Source organism: Amphibalanus amphitrite, unplaced genomic scaffold (assembly GCF_019059575.1).
Source record: "Amphibalanus amphitrite isolate SeventyFive unplaced genomic scaffold, NRLGWU_Aamphi_draft 000097F_arrow, whole genome shotgun sequence".
Lineage (NCBI taxonomy): Eukaryota > Metazoa > Arthropoda > Thecostraca > Balanomorpha > Balanidae > Amphibalanus > Amphibalanus amphitrite.
This window is the reverse complement of record NW_024881592.1, coordinates 1,024,754-1,039,335: the sequence shown is the minus strand read 5'-3', so window position 1 is coordinate 1,039,335 and position 14,582 is coordinate 1,024,754. Positions and strand designations below refer to the sequence as shown.

General features: G+C 47.6%; 1 protein-coding gene across 3 annotated transcripts; it reads left to right on the top strand.

Annotated features, from left to right (window-relative positions):
* Positions 1-2,458: 2,458 nt before the first annotated feature.
* LOC122380389 (bystin-like) lies at positions 2,459-14,277 on the top strand. Of its 3 annotated transcripts, none has more exons than XM_043363515.1 (9): positions 2,459-2,545; positions 6,854-7,022; positions 7,446-7,658; positions 8,104-8,245; positions 8,803-8,958; positions 10,252-10,478; positions 11,241-11,449; positions 11,703-11,858; positions 13,854-14,277. In XM_043363515.1, the coding sequence occupies exons 2-9, from the start codon at positions 6,882-6,884 to the stop codon at positions 13,924-13,926; spliced, it is 1,317 nt and encodes a 438-aa protein (XP_043219450.1). In that variant the 5' UTR covers positions 2,459-2,545; positions 6,854-6,881; the 3' UTR covers positions 13,927-14,277. The 3 variants fall into 3 exon arrangements, with proteins under 3 accessions (XP_043219450.1, XP_043219449.1, XP_043219451.1); XM_043363514.1 differs by lacking the exon at positions 2,459-2,545 and adding an exon at positions 2,914-3,061; XM_043363516.1 differs by lacking the exon at positions 2,459-2,545 and adding an exon at positions 3,100-3,206.
* Positions 14,278-14,582: the final 305 nt, after the last annotated feature.

The following is a 14,582-nucleotide window of genomic DNA, read 5'->3' as shown; positions in this document are numbered from 1 at the left end:
GGGGAGGGTCGCTAATAAGTCTATGGGTTTCCCCATATTAAAAATGGCAAAAAAATGCGACGCCTGAAAAGATGAAATATGATCTAAAAAAGGTAACTATACGCAAAGCACTCAATCACTCGAACAGGAACGTTTATCCAACACATTTACGTAAGTAAAAACTGATCACGTGATGCACCGAAGGCGAAAAGAAGGCGGAAACCCAAATTTTGCGGGCTATCTTGTATGATATTCGAGGTCCGCGCTGAATTCGGCACCCCTGCAGTCAGTGACGACATTTGGCATCCCCTGCCACACATTGCAAGCTTCAGGAACACCTCATTTTCATTTCTCTCTTTTCCCCTTTCTTTCCCTTCTTGAGCTATTTGCGACCATGTCGGGCGCAAATAGGAAATATGAGTTGCGACACATTTTTAACCGCCATGCTGTGCACAGTTGAGCGATTCACTATGGGAAAACGGCAATCAATTAAAAAAGGAATGTCGATTCAGAATAAAAAATGTGCATCATCCTAATGTGCATCGCTTTTCATCAGAGAGGGCCCAAACACACACGTTTTGGATAAGAAACTCGTCATTTTTATTTAAACTCACCTGGAACGTCCCACCAGAAACATCGACGACCGGAAAATCATTAAGTTTGATAACCAAAGCATGGCTGACCTTTTGACGATGTTTTTACCCCGTTTTCTCATGCCAGTTTTTCTGTAGGGAGGTAGGTCGCAAATCGGAAAGGGTCGCTAATTAGGCACCTTACCCTACCTACGGCCTATGAATAAAATGATCCTTATAGCTTGTGTCGCACATACCCTATTCTATAATTCAACTTTTGGTGACCTTACCTGACCTTGACCTTTTCCTTTGCGTGACATTTTATTATGCATCGTGTTTTGATAGCCTAAGAACGCATTTTGGTAATCAATCTCAGTCTGTTCTTCGTCAACTGCGCTCCAAGGCCGATAATGTAGAAACTTGTCGTTTTTGCACTTGACCTGACCTTGCCCTGGCTTGTGACCAGTAGCGGCGGAACACCTTCAATTGAGGGGGGGGGGGGGCACTGCCGACTTTTGGTCACATTCTTTCCATGCAACGCCCATAGGGCTACGGTGCCCCGGTGCCCCTCCCCGTTCCGCCGCTTATGCTTGTGACCTACTTAGGCAATCGGTTTGTTAAAAAAAAAATCCGTCTCAGTTGATTGCCGTTTTCCGCCTCTTTCTATGACTGGTAGTTCTATGTCCGGAATTTAGACGGAAGGGGGAGCTTATGCCCCCCACCCGGCCCCCAGTTGGCAGTTGGGCGCATACAGCATATATGGCTGAATAGACAAGCAGGGCGTGGGTTAAAACCTTCGATAGCCCCTGGTGACCTGACCTTTGACCTGACCTTAAAGTGACGCAAGTACTTTGTTCGCCATTGTTTGACGCTCTGTCTGTAACTCCCGCCTACCCGAAGTGTCGCTACGTGGTCTGGGAGTGGGGTTAGAAGGGGAAGTCAAGAAGGGGAGCGCTAGAAACCACCACCTCAAACCCCTCAGCGGGGCGTGGAAATCCAGACTCAGAGGCTCCAATGGGGCGTGGGTCAATAAATATCAAATAAATAATGCGGGTCCAACTACACTGGAACTCTCCCGCTGCGAGCATAGGCGGCGGAACGGGGGGGGAGGGGCACCGGGGCACCTTGCCCCCCCCCTTTGATTTTGGCATTTCAACATTAGCCCTATGGGCGTTGCATGGAAAGAATTGGACCAAAAGTCGCCAGTGCCCTCCCCTCCCCCCTTAAGGTGTTCCGCCGCTACTGGAGTCAAGGCCCTAAATACAAGGTTGCACGGACTTATTTCTACTAAACCTACCAGAATATACTTTCACGGTTGATTATTTAAATAATTATTCAATCAAAGTTTCTTTATTATTATCTCGTAATCATTTATAGGCAATTTTATAAATCAACTTTCAATTTGCTTGCCTTTTACTAGCAAAATAACTTTTCTAGTATTGGGTCAACATAGTGGTGTAGCAGTAGGAACCACATCTGGCAAAACCCCAATGCCTACATACAGCAGAAAAGCAGCCACCAGGTGTCGCCACAGTCGCCACTTGGTCGCCACACAGATGTCGCGCGCGTCGCCAATCGCCACACTACCGATTTCCATAAGGACGCATATGTACGGATATGTATAGGAAAGTCGCCCTTAAGGATTACGCTTACATCCTTTGCTTATGAGGTCGGTGGTTGGAAATTGGGAGGGGCTCAGCTATTTTCGACCACGGATATGCCTTTATCACATGATGAGGAACATGCTGATAAGCGTTTTATGCGTCATAACAGCACAAAAGTATTTTTAATCATTTTTCAAAAATAGCCGTTCTGCCGTATCTTTCAGTGCAAGTCGGTCATCCCCGACGTGACGTCACGCAGGGAATTTGCCAGGTTTTCCTACTAGACTTCGACACCCCCTGACTGGAGTTAGGACATGGACACAGTCACACACAGACGTTTCATTCACTGGGCCACACTGAGCGTGAACTGAGGAGTGAAAAGAGCACAACGTAATTGGCTTGCTTATATTTTTGATTCTTATGCCAAGGACATAACTTACCTTCGATAACTTACTACCTATCGATAAATTTCAAGCCCATATGATTGAAAAGAGTTCGTGGCCCAGGGCCGTTTACCTGACCATCGACAACTACAATGTTGACGTAATACAAGTTATTTTTCAGCTTCATCGTGGTTTTCATGATCAAAATGATGATTTATGCTCAAGATCTTATTTTCTTAAAAAACAATTACATTAAAAAGCTAAAATTATTTATTATACATGACATTTTTCAAGATTTCAGAGCAAATGTTTTAAGTTGTCATGATGAGTTTTTAATTAGTAGTCAGTACCAAAGCATTCCGAAGGCAAATATGACGCAAAAGTGCATTGAATGCCGCGTCAGTACACGTGTGCGAGAGTTTGGATGTTTTTTTTTCGTGAATGTGTGATGAATTAGGCCATTATCAGGCCATTTATCATATTATAGTCTCACTCAGGGCCTTGGAACTTCAAAAGTGGTATAGTAAGTTGTATAATTTATTCCTGTATGTTTGATGCAGTCTTGCAATGCAATCCAGCCATCCAAGAAACTTTGCGCGAGACGTTTTCTTGGATGGTTTTCTTGGATAGCTTGATTTCACCGAGGGCTTCTGTTTTAAAGAAAATTTGTAAGCTTTGCTGAACTGTTAATAATTAGAACTGCCAGTATTTCAGTATTTAACGTGTAGTTAATGTTACTGTATTTTATTTATGCATATTTCGGCCTAATTTAAGCAAATAACGAACGATCTTAAGAAACATACAGGAAATAATATCTAGGACTCTACCGCGACGAAATATTTCTATCTCGAGTTTTCAAAGAATTTCATGCACTCGGCCAAGGCCTCGTGCATGAAATCCTTTGAAAACTCTCGATAGAAATGTTTCGTTTTCGCGGTATCGTCCAAGAATGTATATTCTCATTCATGACGCTGGCGATTTCCATCGGCACGAATCACCGGTGGCGGTGTTCCAGTTTCCGACTTTTGGTTATTATGAACATGTGACAATACAATTTCGGACAGAGGGTTGGAGCAGAGCTCGCATAAACCAACATAAAAATCGTGAACTGCATGCATTTCTCCCACGTCTATCCCAATTTGTTAAAGATATGAATTGAAATGCTTGCTGATGTGGAAAGTAAGGCTCTCCCGACTCCCGGCAGATGTTGCCCGAGGAACTATATTTAGTGACTAGGGGAAAATCTAGATAATTTATATGGAAATTAGGTGTCCTCTCATTCTGGCATCTCATTGTTGATGGCAAGCATTTAAGCATGGACCACGCCAGTTCAACAATGAGAAGCTGAGAAGCCTGTCCCATAGCTCAGTTGGTAGAGCGCTGGACTCCTGGTAGTGAGAGCCCGGGTTTGAGTCGCTCCGGCGCTCGATATTAGAAACTCCTGACGGGGATGGTCTGCTGTTGGTGCGAGCAGCCGCAGCCAGTTGAAGTCAGTTGAGTGGGACAGGCCGTGTCCGGCTTTGAAGGGCACGTTAAACTTTGGCATCTAAATTCTCCCGTTACCCAGAACTGCGCGATCGGGCGGTAGGGGTCGAGGTCTACGCAACAAGCTCTGCTTAGCGTAGGCTTTGGCTCTGTCAATCCGTCTATTCAAACATTCGAGCTAAATTGATAAATAAAAATTCTAAAATCTTGAACTGTGGCATGCCGTGTCGAGACAAAATTGCAAGCGAATGGCTTGGAGTTATTAAGTAGGTGATTCATTCAGTAAATACCTTGCTCAGTAAATTATTTACAGCACTGCAATTAATCAAATATTTACTGGGGATAGCTGATAGTTGGCTAATTCTTATTTCTGTCAGTATTTTATTTACATTATTTATATGCATTAGTTTATATTTGGGCTTTTATAATCATTAATCAGTAGACAGTATGCATTGTTTCTGCTGTTATTTGGTTCTATTTAACAGTTTTTAGCCATTTTGAGTCCTTTAAGGGGCCATAATAAGAATTGGACATCATGACCATACCGATACAGAATACAGATAATGAGATCTTCATAATGCTGTGGCCAATGAGCACATATCTTCTGAGGATACTCATGAAATTGCATCCATCCCATCTCCCTGCTTATTCCTCGTTCCTGCCCATTCGTGTGTCAGGTTAGAAGTAACTTATGATGAAAATGGGGCTGTAAGGGACATGAAAATGTTGCCATACTTCACTTCCAAATCAAGTCCAAATCAAGGTAGTAAAATGGGGAAACATTTCACAGATTAAATAAGGAGTGCAGCTTTCATATTCAGTATTCAATCATGTCAAGTCAGCTGATAACAAACTTGGGATCCCAAGGACTATTACCATTAGGTGTAAGATGCCTCCTTCTTCCCCAAAACCTGGCCAGTCTTTCATTCTCAGCTCAGGTAAACAAGGGAGATCACAGAGATAAAAAGCTGAAGGAAACAAAACAGCAATGTGATCTGAAAGACCTCTGCAGAGACACTAATAGAGACCCTTGTAGGTTGCTGAGTACCCACTACCCATTTAATGAATAGGACCAAAGCTAAGAAAGAAACAATAGCATTGATGTCTTATGTCTCTACTCTCAGCTCTGTCTCTGCCACTGTCTGATCATTTGTGTTTGGCAATGCTATATAAATCGCTAACATATTTGCATTTCCTTATTATGTTATTTGCATTGAAATGTAAAATTGCATTTGATGCCATCCACTGAATACTTGTGATGAATGTCTTGTCATTGTCTGTGCATTTCAACAGCAAATGTTTGGCACCAGGAAGTAGTTAACAGTCCTAAAAGTAAAAACAAATTATGTATTACTTTTAGCCCATGTGATGATGCTACTAGAATTAGAATGGCCATAAAACTGTTTGGCCCCAATAGCCTTGAGTCGGGGCTCAAGGAGAACAGCAGCAACAACAAAATAGGTGCATTACAGTAACACGACTCCAACAACACCTTAACCCTATTCCTGGCGGGCTCCGCCGGGACAAGAAACTGGCGGGGGGGGGGGGCCGATTCGGCCCCCCCCCCCTGAGATCTCGAGAACGAAGCAAGATAGCGACAAGCGGTAAACGGCATCGGATACGCATGGACAAGGTCTACAATTTTTACCAATGTCATTTTCAGGTCAGGTCAAAGATGACGTCACAGGGGTCGAAAAAGTCAAAATGGCGGCGCTAGATATGGAGAGAGTTTTTCTCGAATAACTTTCGAATTAGTCAAGATAGGAACAAACTAAGGGCATCATCGTGATCCTCTCGTCAATCCGCATCGAATGACATATATGTTGACCTCGAAAGGTCAAGGTCAAAGGTTGACCTCAGGTCACGTGACCTCGAGGTCATCATGTATATCATTCGATGCGTCTTGACGAGCTGAACACAATGAGACCATCCACGCGTCTGTATCTTGTTCCTGTACGGAGTTATTGGCCAAAAACCTTTGGTGACCTTTGATGACGTCACATGACCTCACAGCTGCCCAACAGCAAAACAGACCTCAAGGTAGTGAAGGTTGATCGTATATGAAGTCATGTATGGTATATGGGGCCATTCCGACCCGTTTTAGTGGTAAAAACAGGGAGTTGATTTTTCCCCCATTGACTTATAATGGGGAGGTCGCGAAACTGACCTGACCTTAGGTCACCGATATCAAAATTCCGAGATATACAAATTGCACATACTGGTACCCTAACTAAAGCCTGAAGAGAAGAAATTGATCGGTCAAAAACTCTAGCTCTGGCGTGATTGCAAACTTTTCTGAGGTAGGGTCACCAAACCGCCTCTGGTGACCTGACCTGAGGTCAGATCAACTCAAAATTTTCAGACATGTTGCGTAGAAGCCTTTTAGGAAAAGTCAGAAAATTTGAGCTTCCTAGCTCAACGCGTTTGGGAGAAATAACCAAAAAACCTCAGGGGGGGCTCCTGAGGCCCCCCCCCCCCGCCAGGAATAGGGTTAAGACAGAACTGGGCAAGAACTGAGAAGTGGCAAAATGACATGTCTGTGTGTGCAATAGCCTCTGATGGACAGATTGTTGGAGTGAACATTTACCGTTTTACGGTATCAGAAAACGCAGTTGGAGGCGCAAACGTCCCCTAGCGTTTTATTCGTGGTTAAATGAAGCTAGTTAGTCTTACAACATGCTAAAATGTATATAATCTAGCATTTCCTGCCACTTAACTGCAATACATTACCGGTTACCTTCAAACACTAGAAAATCACCGCTAAAACGCCTATTTATCTCCACCTATTTGCTATTTGTCAGTTCTGACACCCATCATGCACTCTCTTCAGGCCTCAGCCGATAGTCTGAGCACCAGTCATGGGCAAGGCGAAGCGTATTCGCGTGTCGGGGCCTCCGGATCAGGAGGGCGCCGCCAGTCTGCACGAGCAGATAGTGGCAGACAGGTTCGCCCGCCCGTCGGCTCGTAACAAGAAACGCGCCCACATGGAGGAGGAGAACGTGAGTACCGCTCGAGCGGCGGCCGTGTGTCTATATTGTATAATATTAATACGGCTTCTCATATTTGCCAGATGTGTGAATTCTGAGTACCACCCGCCACTTCGGTGATAAGTTGTGTGCGCAATGGTGGTGTGTACTTGTCATAAAAGGTAGCCGTGTACGGTGGAGGCAGATTAAGTGTTCCACTGCTTGATGATCGACAATAGGATGTGATTAATGCTGATGCAGAGGCGTGTAGGCAGTACTCGCTCCTGGAGAGCTATTCTCCAGTTCGTGCTTCTTATGCGAGTCAAGTCCGGCCGGTTTCACTCTGCCGCACGTCCCCTCTCTGTTTTCAGTACCTGAACAGTAAGTTGTCACCCGGCACCCCTCCCCCCTGTATTCACAGTACGTTGTCACCCCCCCCCCCCCCCCCGTCCACAGTTTGTCGACAGTAAGCTGTCCCGGCGCATCCTCTCCGAGGCGCGCCGTCAGCAGCAGGAGCTCGAGGAGGAGCACGGTCAGTCGTTCGGCGGCGGCGTCCGACTGAGGCCGGACCCGGCCGCCAGCCGGCCGCGCGCACCAGTCCTCGGCGAGGATGGAGCCTCCTCGGACGAGGAAGAGGACGCGCCCAATGAGGACATCTGCGAGGAAATTGTGAGTGGTGGGGGAGTGAGACTATGGTATGGGCTTGGTAAACTTGTTTCGTGGTGTGGCCATCTCCATTTATTGTTTCTTCAATTTGCATGCATCAGCAAGCGCACATCATAGCATGCAATCATCCTTTGCTTTGCAACACTCAGAGATATTTTGTTTGCTTTGGATTTCGTTTTAACTAAAATTGTGTGAATGACACCGGTGTTTTTACAATCATCCTTACCACCAAAACATTACAGTATTATAAGATTAAAGTGCCATTCTTTAATTTTGAACTTAGGGCATACACACACATCCTATGACATCAGCCGTCCATTTCCCTTTTATTGTTTTCATATGTGTGGTAGTAATGTTTCATGGAGTCCTTGTTAGCCTCTCCACCAGGCTCTGCTATCAGTTTATTGGTTTCTGCCACCTGACGGATAGTTCCCCGCGCCGCCGCTAGGTGGTGGATGAGGCCGACGAGCGGGCCATGATGGCGTTCATGGCTCGGGAGCCCAAACCGCGCCGTGTGCTCGCCGATATTATCATGGAGAAGATCAGGGAAAAGGAGGCTGAACTGCAGACTACCAACTCGGAGGCGCAGAGTAAGTGAAGAAGGAAAAGATGGCAGATGGGACTGGGCTGGTAAGGGAAGGAAACAGCTAGGGGGAGGATATGATTTGTGTTGGACTTGGAGTGCCATGATTGATGAAATGGATATGCTATGATGGAGCATTGAGCGCCTTACATAGGATGGAGGCATGCAAGTGAGTACGATTGTGAAAACTGCTGGGGGATCGCGCTTTTATTCTCTGCCCTTAGCTTTTTGGTGTAGATAAAACGATTTTTCGTGCCTTTTGACACTGTTGAATGGCACTCAGCTCCATATAATGGTGGGTTAGTGGTTCAACAATTGGACCCTCTGAGTTCCCTCTGACCAGTCTGTGATGGTGATGCAGAAGTTGCGCCTCCAAGCAAGCCCCTCTGACCCCCTTCCCCGCCCCTCAAACCCCCGTCACCGCCCTCTGACCTGCCCCGCCCCCTGACCTGCCCCACCCCTGACCTGCCCCGACGCTCTCCAGGCGTGGTGGTGGTGATGCAGGATCTGCACCTGAGTCCCCCTGACCTGCCCCGCCCCCTGACCTGCCCCACCGCTCTCCAGGCGTGGTGGTGGTGATGCAGGATCTGCACCCCAAGGTGCGTGAGATGTACGAGGGCATCCGTCAGGTACTGGCCAAATATCGCAGCGGCAAGGTGCCCAAGGCGTTCAAGGTGATCCCCAACATGCAGAACTGGGAGCAGCTGATCCACGTGACACGTGAGTTCCGGGCGAGAGCCAGTGGTGGACACCAAGGGACTGTGGCGGAGTTTGGACAAAAATTACGTGCTCTCTTGCAACAAATGTGGGCGCCGATGACCACTGTAATCCGGGCGCTCAAAACCCCCAATTCATGATCATCATTGCATCCATTTTTTTTTTTTTTTGGTGTGGCGAGATTCACCAAGGTCATTTTATCCATTTGTTCATTCTCAGAGTCAGGTCCGATCTGCCCTGACCCTGAATCGTGATAACTTGTTAGGGCTGATGGGATGGGCACGTCACCCAGTCACCAAACGGTGAGGGAAGCTCAGCTGAAAATGAGGATTTCCTACATGATAAAGTTGAAACTCGGGGTAACCGTTTGAGCGACTGACTGGCTGTCTCGCAGGAGTAACGGTTCCTGATGGATTTGCGTTGTTGCTCTTGCAGTGCTGCGCTGCAACAGCAACAATGCAACACAAGCAGGTGCAGCTCCTGCTTGTGGTCGAATCAGTCCCATGGCGCCCTGGTCGTTACCTATCTTACCACACGAGCGTGCCATCTGAGGGAACTAAAGGAGCCCGCAGTGTAGACATGGATCCTCAACTTTCCAGCAGTATCCAGACATGCCTTTCTGTGCTTCAGGCATCTGTTAACAAAGATTTAACAGTTTTCATTGGTCATTTGAATTTTCTGGTTTAGCCCCTGGGAGCTCTGCTGGTCGGAAAATGAGACACAGTGGCATGACCACAAAACCAGCGTTTGCCGCACAGCTTGTTTCAGCCCTGGTCTCGATTCATTCTTTGCCTGAAGTTCGTCAGAAAACATGCAGCAGTATGCGACACATGTACCATCAGTAACACAGCGTTCACAAATGCGTCAGAGACAAGATCTAGTCAGTCAGTGTCTAGATTGCGTCCAGCCCTTATTCGAAAGCGATACCCACTGCCCCGTTTTTCTTCTTAGGCGACATTGTAAGCTTTCTCGGCTTCCTTTTAACATCGTGATAGGGCAGCTGTGCCGTGTAGCGAAGTGTGTCAACTGCAAAATCTAAACTTGATAAAAATGATATGCTGGATAAGGGACGAAAGCTAAATGATATTCCCGGTAGGTTACGATGCTTATTTATCAGTCATAGAGTATATTGTGTGCAACTTTGTAAAATGAAGACAGGACAATACCAGATGAGCTGCAGCTGTTCATCGCCACCCGTCCGTTCAGTGTGCCGTCCTGAAGCCGCCGACTCCGATTGACTCGCCGTTCTGACTCGTGTGACCGTGTCTGACTCCCCCCCCCCCCCCCCGCCTCCAGGTCCAGACACATGGACAGCGGCCGCCATGTACCAGGCCACCCGCATCTTCTCGTCCAACCTCAGGGACAACATGGCCCAGCGCTTCTACAACCTGGTGCTTCTGCCGCGCATCAGGGACGACGTCCACTTCTACAAGAAGCTGAACCCGCACCTCTACCTGGCCCTCCGCAAGGCGCTCTTCAAGCCGGGCGCCTTCATGAAGGGCGTTGTGCTGCCGCTATGTGAGGTCAGTACTAGGGGAGGAGTGGTCTGTCTCGGCCGGTCTGTCGGGTGTCGTGTTGTGAAGCGTCGGGGCGAGGCAGGCGTCCAGAGAGCGGCGACAACAACGGCGGTATACTTTAGTCGGCAGCACGCACACGACCCGGGCGTAGCCGAGAGCACACTGACCCAGCGGGCAAGCGTTTCCCCCGCGGGGCACATTACAGCTGGCTAACAGTAGGTACACAGTACCGCAGCTAATATCACATCGGGTCAGTATATTCAGGGACACACGTTAATCTGAGGGTCAGTTTCTTGGAGCGGTGAATTTGGTATCGGCCCCAGCTGTGTGACGCGAACACTAGCGGCCTAGCGGGGATGGTTGGTCTTTTTCGGTCCCTGATTGGGATGGTGTTTGCCGTTTGGAGTGATATCTGGAATGGCATTTGTAATGTTGAATAGCGGTTTCCTGCTTCTGTCATTAAAATGGCATGAAAATATGGTATTAACATGGAATCACACACGTGTTTTACCGAATCACCTGAATTAGGGCGAGAAGGCTGTCCCAAGTTCATCAATGACTTCATCAATGAAGTTCGTACTTCGTCAACTTTCGTCTCTGTTGGTCTAGTTCGTCCGTAGTTCAATTATGCCTACCAGCGAAACGTTCCCCATCACGACGAACGTTCAACAAAACGTTCCCCATTCCGCTTATGAATGAACGCATTATCGCTGACCCTACGCAGCCCGTAAATAACTTACCCACCTGTCCCTCCCTCCGCCTGCTCAGTCTGGTGACTGCACGCTCCGTGAAGCTATCATCATGGGCTCCGTGCTGGCCAAGAACTCGGTGCCAGTTCTGCACTCTGCGGCGGCCATGCTGAAGATCGCCGAGATGCCGTACACGGGCGCCAGCAGCATGTTCCTGCGCGTGCTGCTCGACAAGAAGTACGCCCTGCCGTACCGAGTCATTGACGCCGTGCACGCGCACTTTATGAGGTGAGGAGGGTAGTCCTGGGACGATGGATTGGGTGATTGGGGCCGGTTGTTGCTGAATATAGTTCCTGTTGGCTCGGACCGGGACGGATGTCCGTTTGAATGTTGGCGCTTTCACACACTCTCCTGAAGACCCCACATGAATGAGTGCCAGTTCCCGGTGCGCCTGTCTCTGTACTGTGCGTCTTTCTATCAATCTGCCTCTCTAATGTGCTGTCTCGTTCCCTCCATCACCCCTGTTTCCCCCTCCCATCAGGTTCCACATGAGCGATCTCCAGTACCCCGTGCTGTGGCACCAGGCGCTGCTGACGTTCGTCCAGCGCTACAAGAACGACATGTCCTCGGAGCAGCGGGACCTCCTGCTGGATCTCTGTAACAGTCAGCGACATCCTGTCATCACGCCCGAAGTCAGGTGAGTGGCCGGCGAGCGGGCGGATGGCGAGGGTTGTCCGTCCTGGCCCAATCTTACCAAATGCCGTGAATGCGCATTCACGACATTTGGTAACATTCAGAACTATTCAACATTCATTTATTCTTTCGTTCAGGCAACATCCATAATCATTCACGCTATCAAAATCATTGGACTAGATTAGCTTTATTTAGAAGAAAATCGGAAAGAATTCGGATCGGCTTCAGTGATTGATAGCTGTGGACCGGATAGGGCGATTGGTAGGACTGGTCGCATCGATGGATGCCATTCGTCAACGTGTTTCCGATTTCCGAACAAAGCCGGGTAAAGCAACCATAACTACCATGGAACTAAAACAGTAAATTTCAATGGCAGACAAAGCATGCAACAGTCGTTACAAATGAATAATGACTTCCAGCTGAAGGCGTATGCGGTGATTGTTCAGTAGCGACTATGTACGATCACTTGAACTATCGATTGATGACCTTTATGATTCAGTAGTTGTGGCTGGGCAGATTTATTTCATTGAGAGTTTAATTGTTTGCGCTAACAGCGTCGGTGCTACTGTATACATGTGATCTACAAAATAAGTCCTCGCCACCTGCCCGCTTGTATGGTCATGCAAGCGCCTTTGCCAGCGTAAAGCAATGAGATGACAGTAACTATTACCGTTTTTCTGTGCTGATTGACTGTTGGACTTTCGGTGGGCCGAGTAGAGGCGACGTGATCTGTGGTTATGTATGTATGTATGTATGTATGTATGTATTGATCTAAAATCCATCCACATAACATGGTTTTTCAGGATTCAGCGTCATGCACAATACAGTAAAATGCAAGAAGGCAATAGGCACTGGCAGATAAAATAAGACAACTAACTGCACTAAAACCGGAATAAAACACTGGGCAGATTAGTCTAAAATGAATTCGCCGTCTAAACTCAAGACCAAGTAAAGGGCGAAATAAATTGCGTTTAAAAAGTCATGTCAGATAACAATTCCTGGCACAGCCTTCTTTTTAACGGTTTTGCTTTCTAGACTGGCATCAATAAACTAATTAAATTGAATCGAAAAAGTTTTCCACCACGATACCTTGTAGTTGTTTGTTGTAAACTCAAATCCTTATTCACCTAGTCGTCGAGCACGTCTAGCGCCAGGCAGTGTTATTCACCGCCAAAAGATGGCGCTGCTCGTCTCCAACGACGCCGAGTTTCCGCCGATATAACGTGACCTGTAGAATCGGGGACTTCCTGTCTCCCTATCTGAGCATGTCTGTCAGCGGGCAGCGCACGCAGCCCACTCACGCATTTGTCGATCAGCCGATAGGGAATCGGTTTAATGACTGCGACCGATCACGGACTGTTAGAGGGTGGTGCAATTAGCGACAGGAACAGTTGTGCTGTGATATTTGTGCAGTAGTACGGACGTGGGTCGGGCTGTCCAGAGAGCACTGTGAGGTGGTGTGATTTGTTGCCATGTTGTGAATGTATCGAGGGAATGTCATAGGTGGTTTGGCGTGTTGCCATGTGGTTATTACTCGCAGTATGCCGGTCGGCATCATTCTTTTGTTCATGGACGAGTTTCATACCACGCCGACCATGTGTGACGGACGGCCGTGGTTCCGTCCACAACCAAGGTCACTCTATTCAGAACCACCCAGTGGGAACAGCTGCTCGGATCGACTGATTAGTGTTTAGTGCCCAGCCGAGCTCGAACGAACCCACTGCGCCGTGGCCCCTCGCCGCTCGTGATGTGACTGGACAGATTCCCTCATATGGTAGTAAGCTCGCATCGCGGCCACGTTTCTTTTGATCGGATTTCTCCTTATTTAAGTTCTTTCCTTTTTGTGTTGCATTCGAGTTTATTCTGCTAGCTCAGAAAAGTATGCCCCATTCCTAAAATATGCGTATGTGTGAAAATACGTTGGCGCGATTGATGTGGTACGGGTTACGAATGGTGTATTATGTTGTCCCATACTCACGGTTCGTTTCGTTTTTCTCAGGCGCGAGCTGCTGAGCGCCAAGGGTCGGGACAGCGCCGGCGCCGCGGAATCCACGGAGACCATGGAGTTGTGAGGAACATGTGCAGGGGACGGGGGTCCGATCAGAATGGACGGCATACGAGACTGACCAGTCGTATGGGAGTGGTATGCTGCGTCAGGGCTGGGACGGTCGTGGACGGTGTTTTTGTGGCGGACTGTTGGTTATATGTGAGCTGACGTTTATACGAAGTTACTTGTGAACTGTCGTTTGTGCGTACGGTTATGTATGAATATGGAAGCGGGGATGTTGTTGCAAGTGCTGCGTTTGCGAGTGTGCTGGTGTGACCAGAGTAAGACGTGCACGTCTGTAATACCTCTCTGCGTTTGTGGGATTGGTGAAGCGGTGTGTATCTCACAAACTGCAAATATAGATAAAACGAGTGTGTTTTGGAGTATGTTTAGGCTGTCGGGCCGTTCCTGAAGTGTGGATAACAAATGCAAAATCCAAAATTACGTTGGTATATATTTGGGATGGGAATGTAACTACAAAATCAAGCAGGCGATGGGTAAAAAGCTCGGTTAGCGGTGCAATTTTGTTTTACTAAAGACGGTCTTTAGCGTGTGATTCCTACGGACACATATCGCAGCCGAGTGGTTTCCAGGTTTACTTTGTGTTATACGTTTCTCTTTGAATGTCAGCATAGCAAGTCAGCCAGAGACATTGCTCAATTTGCAGTAAAATTTCCGTTC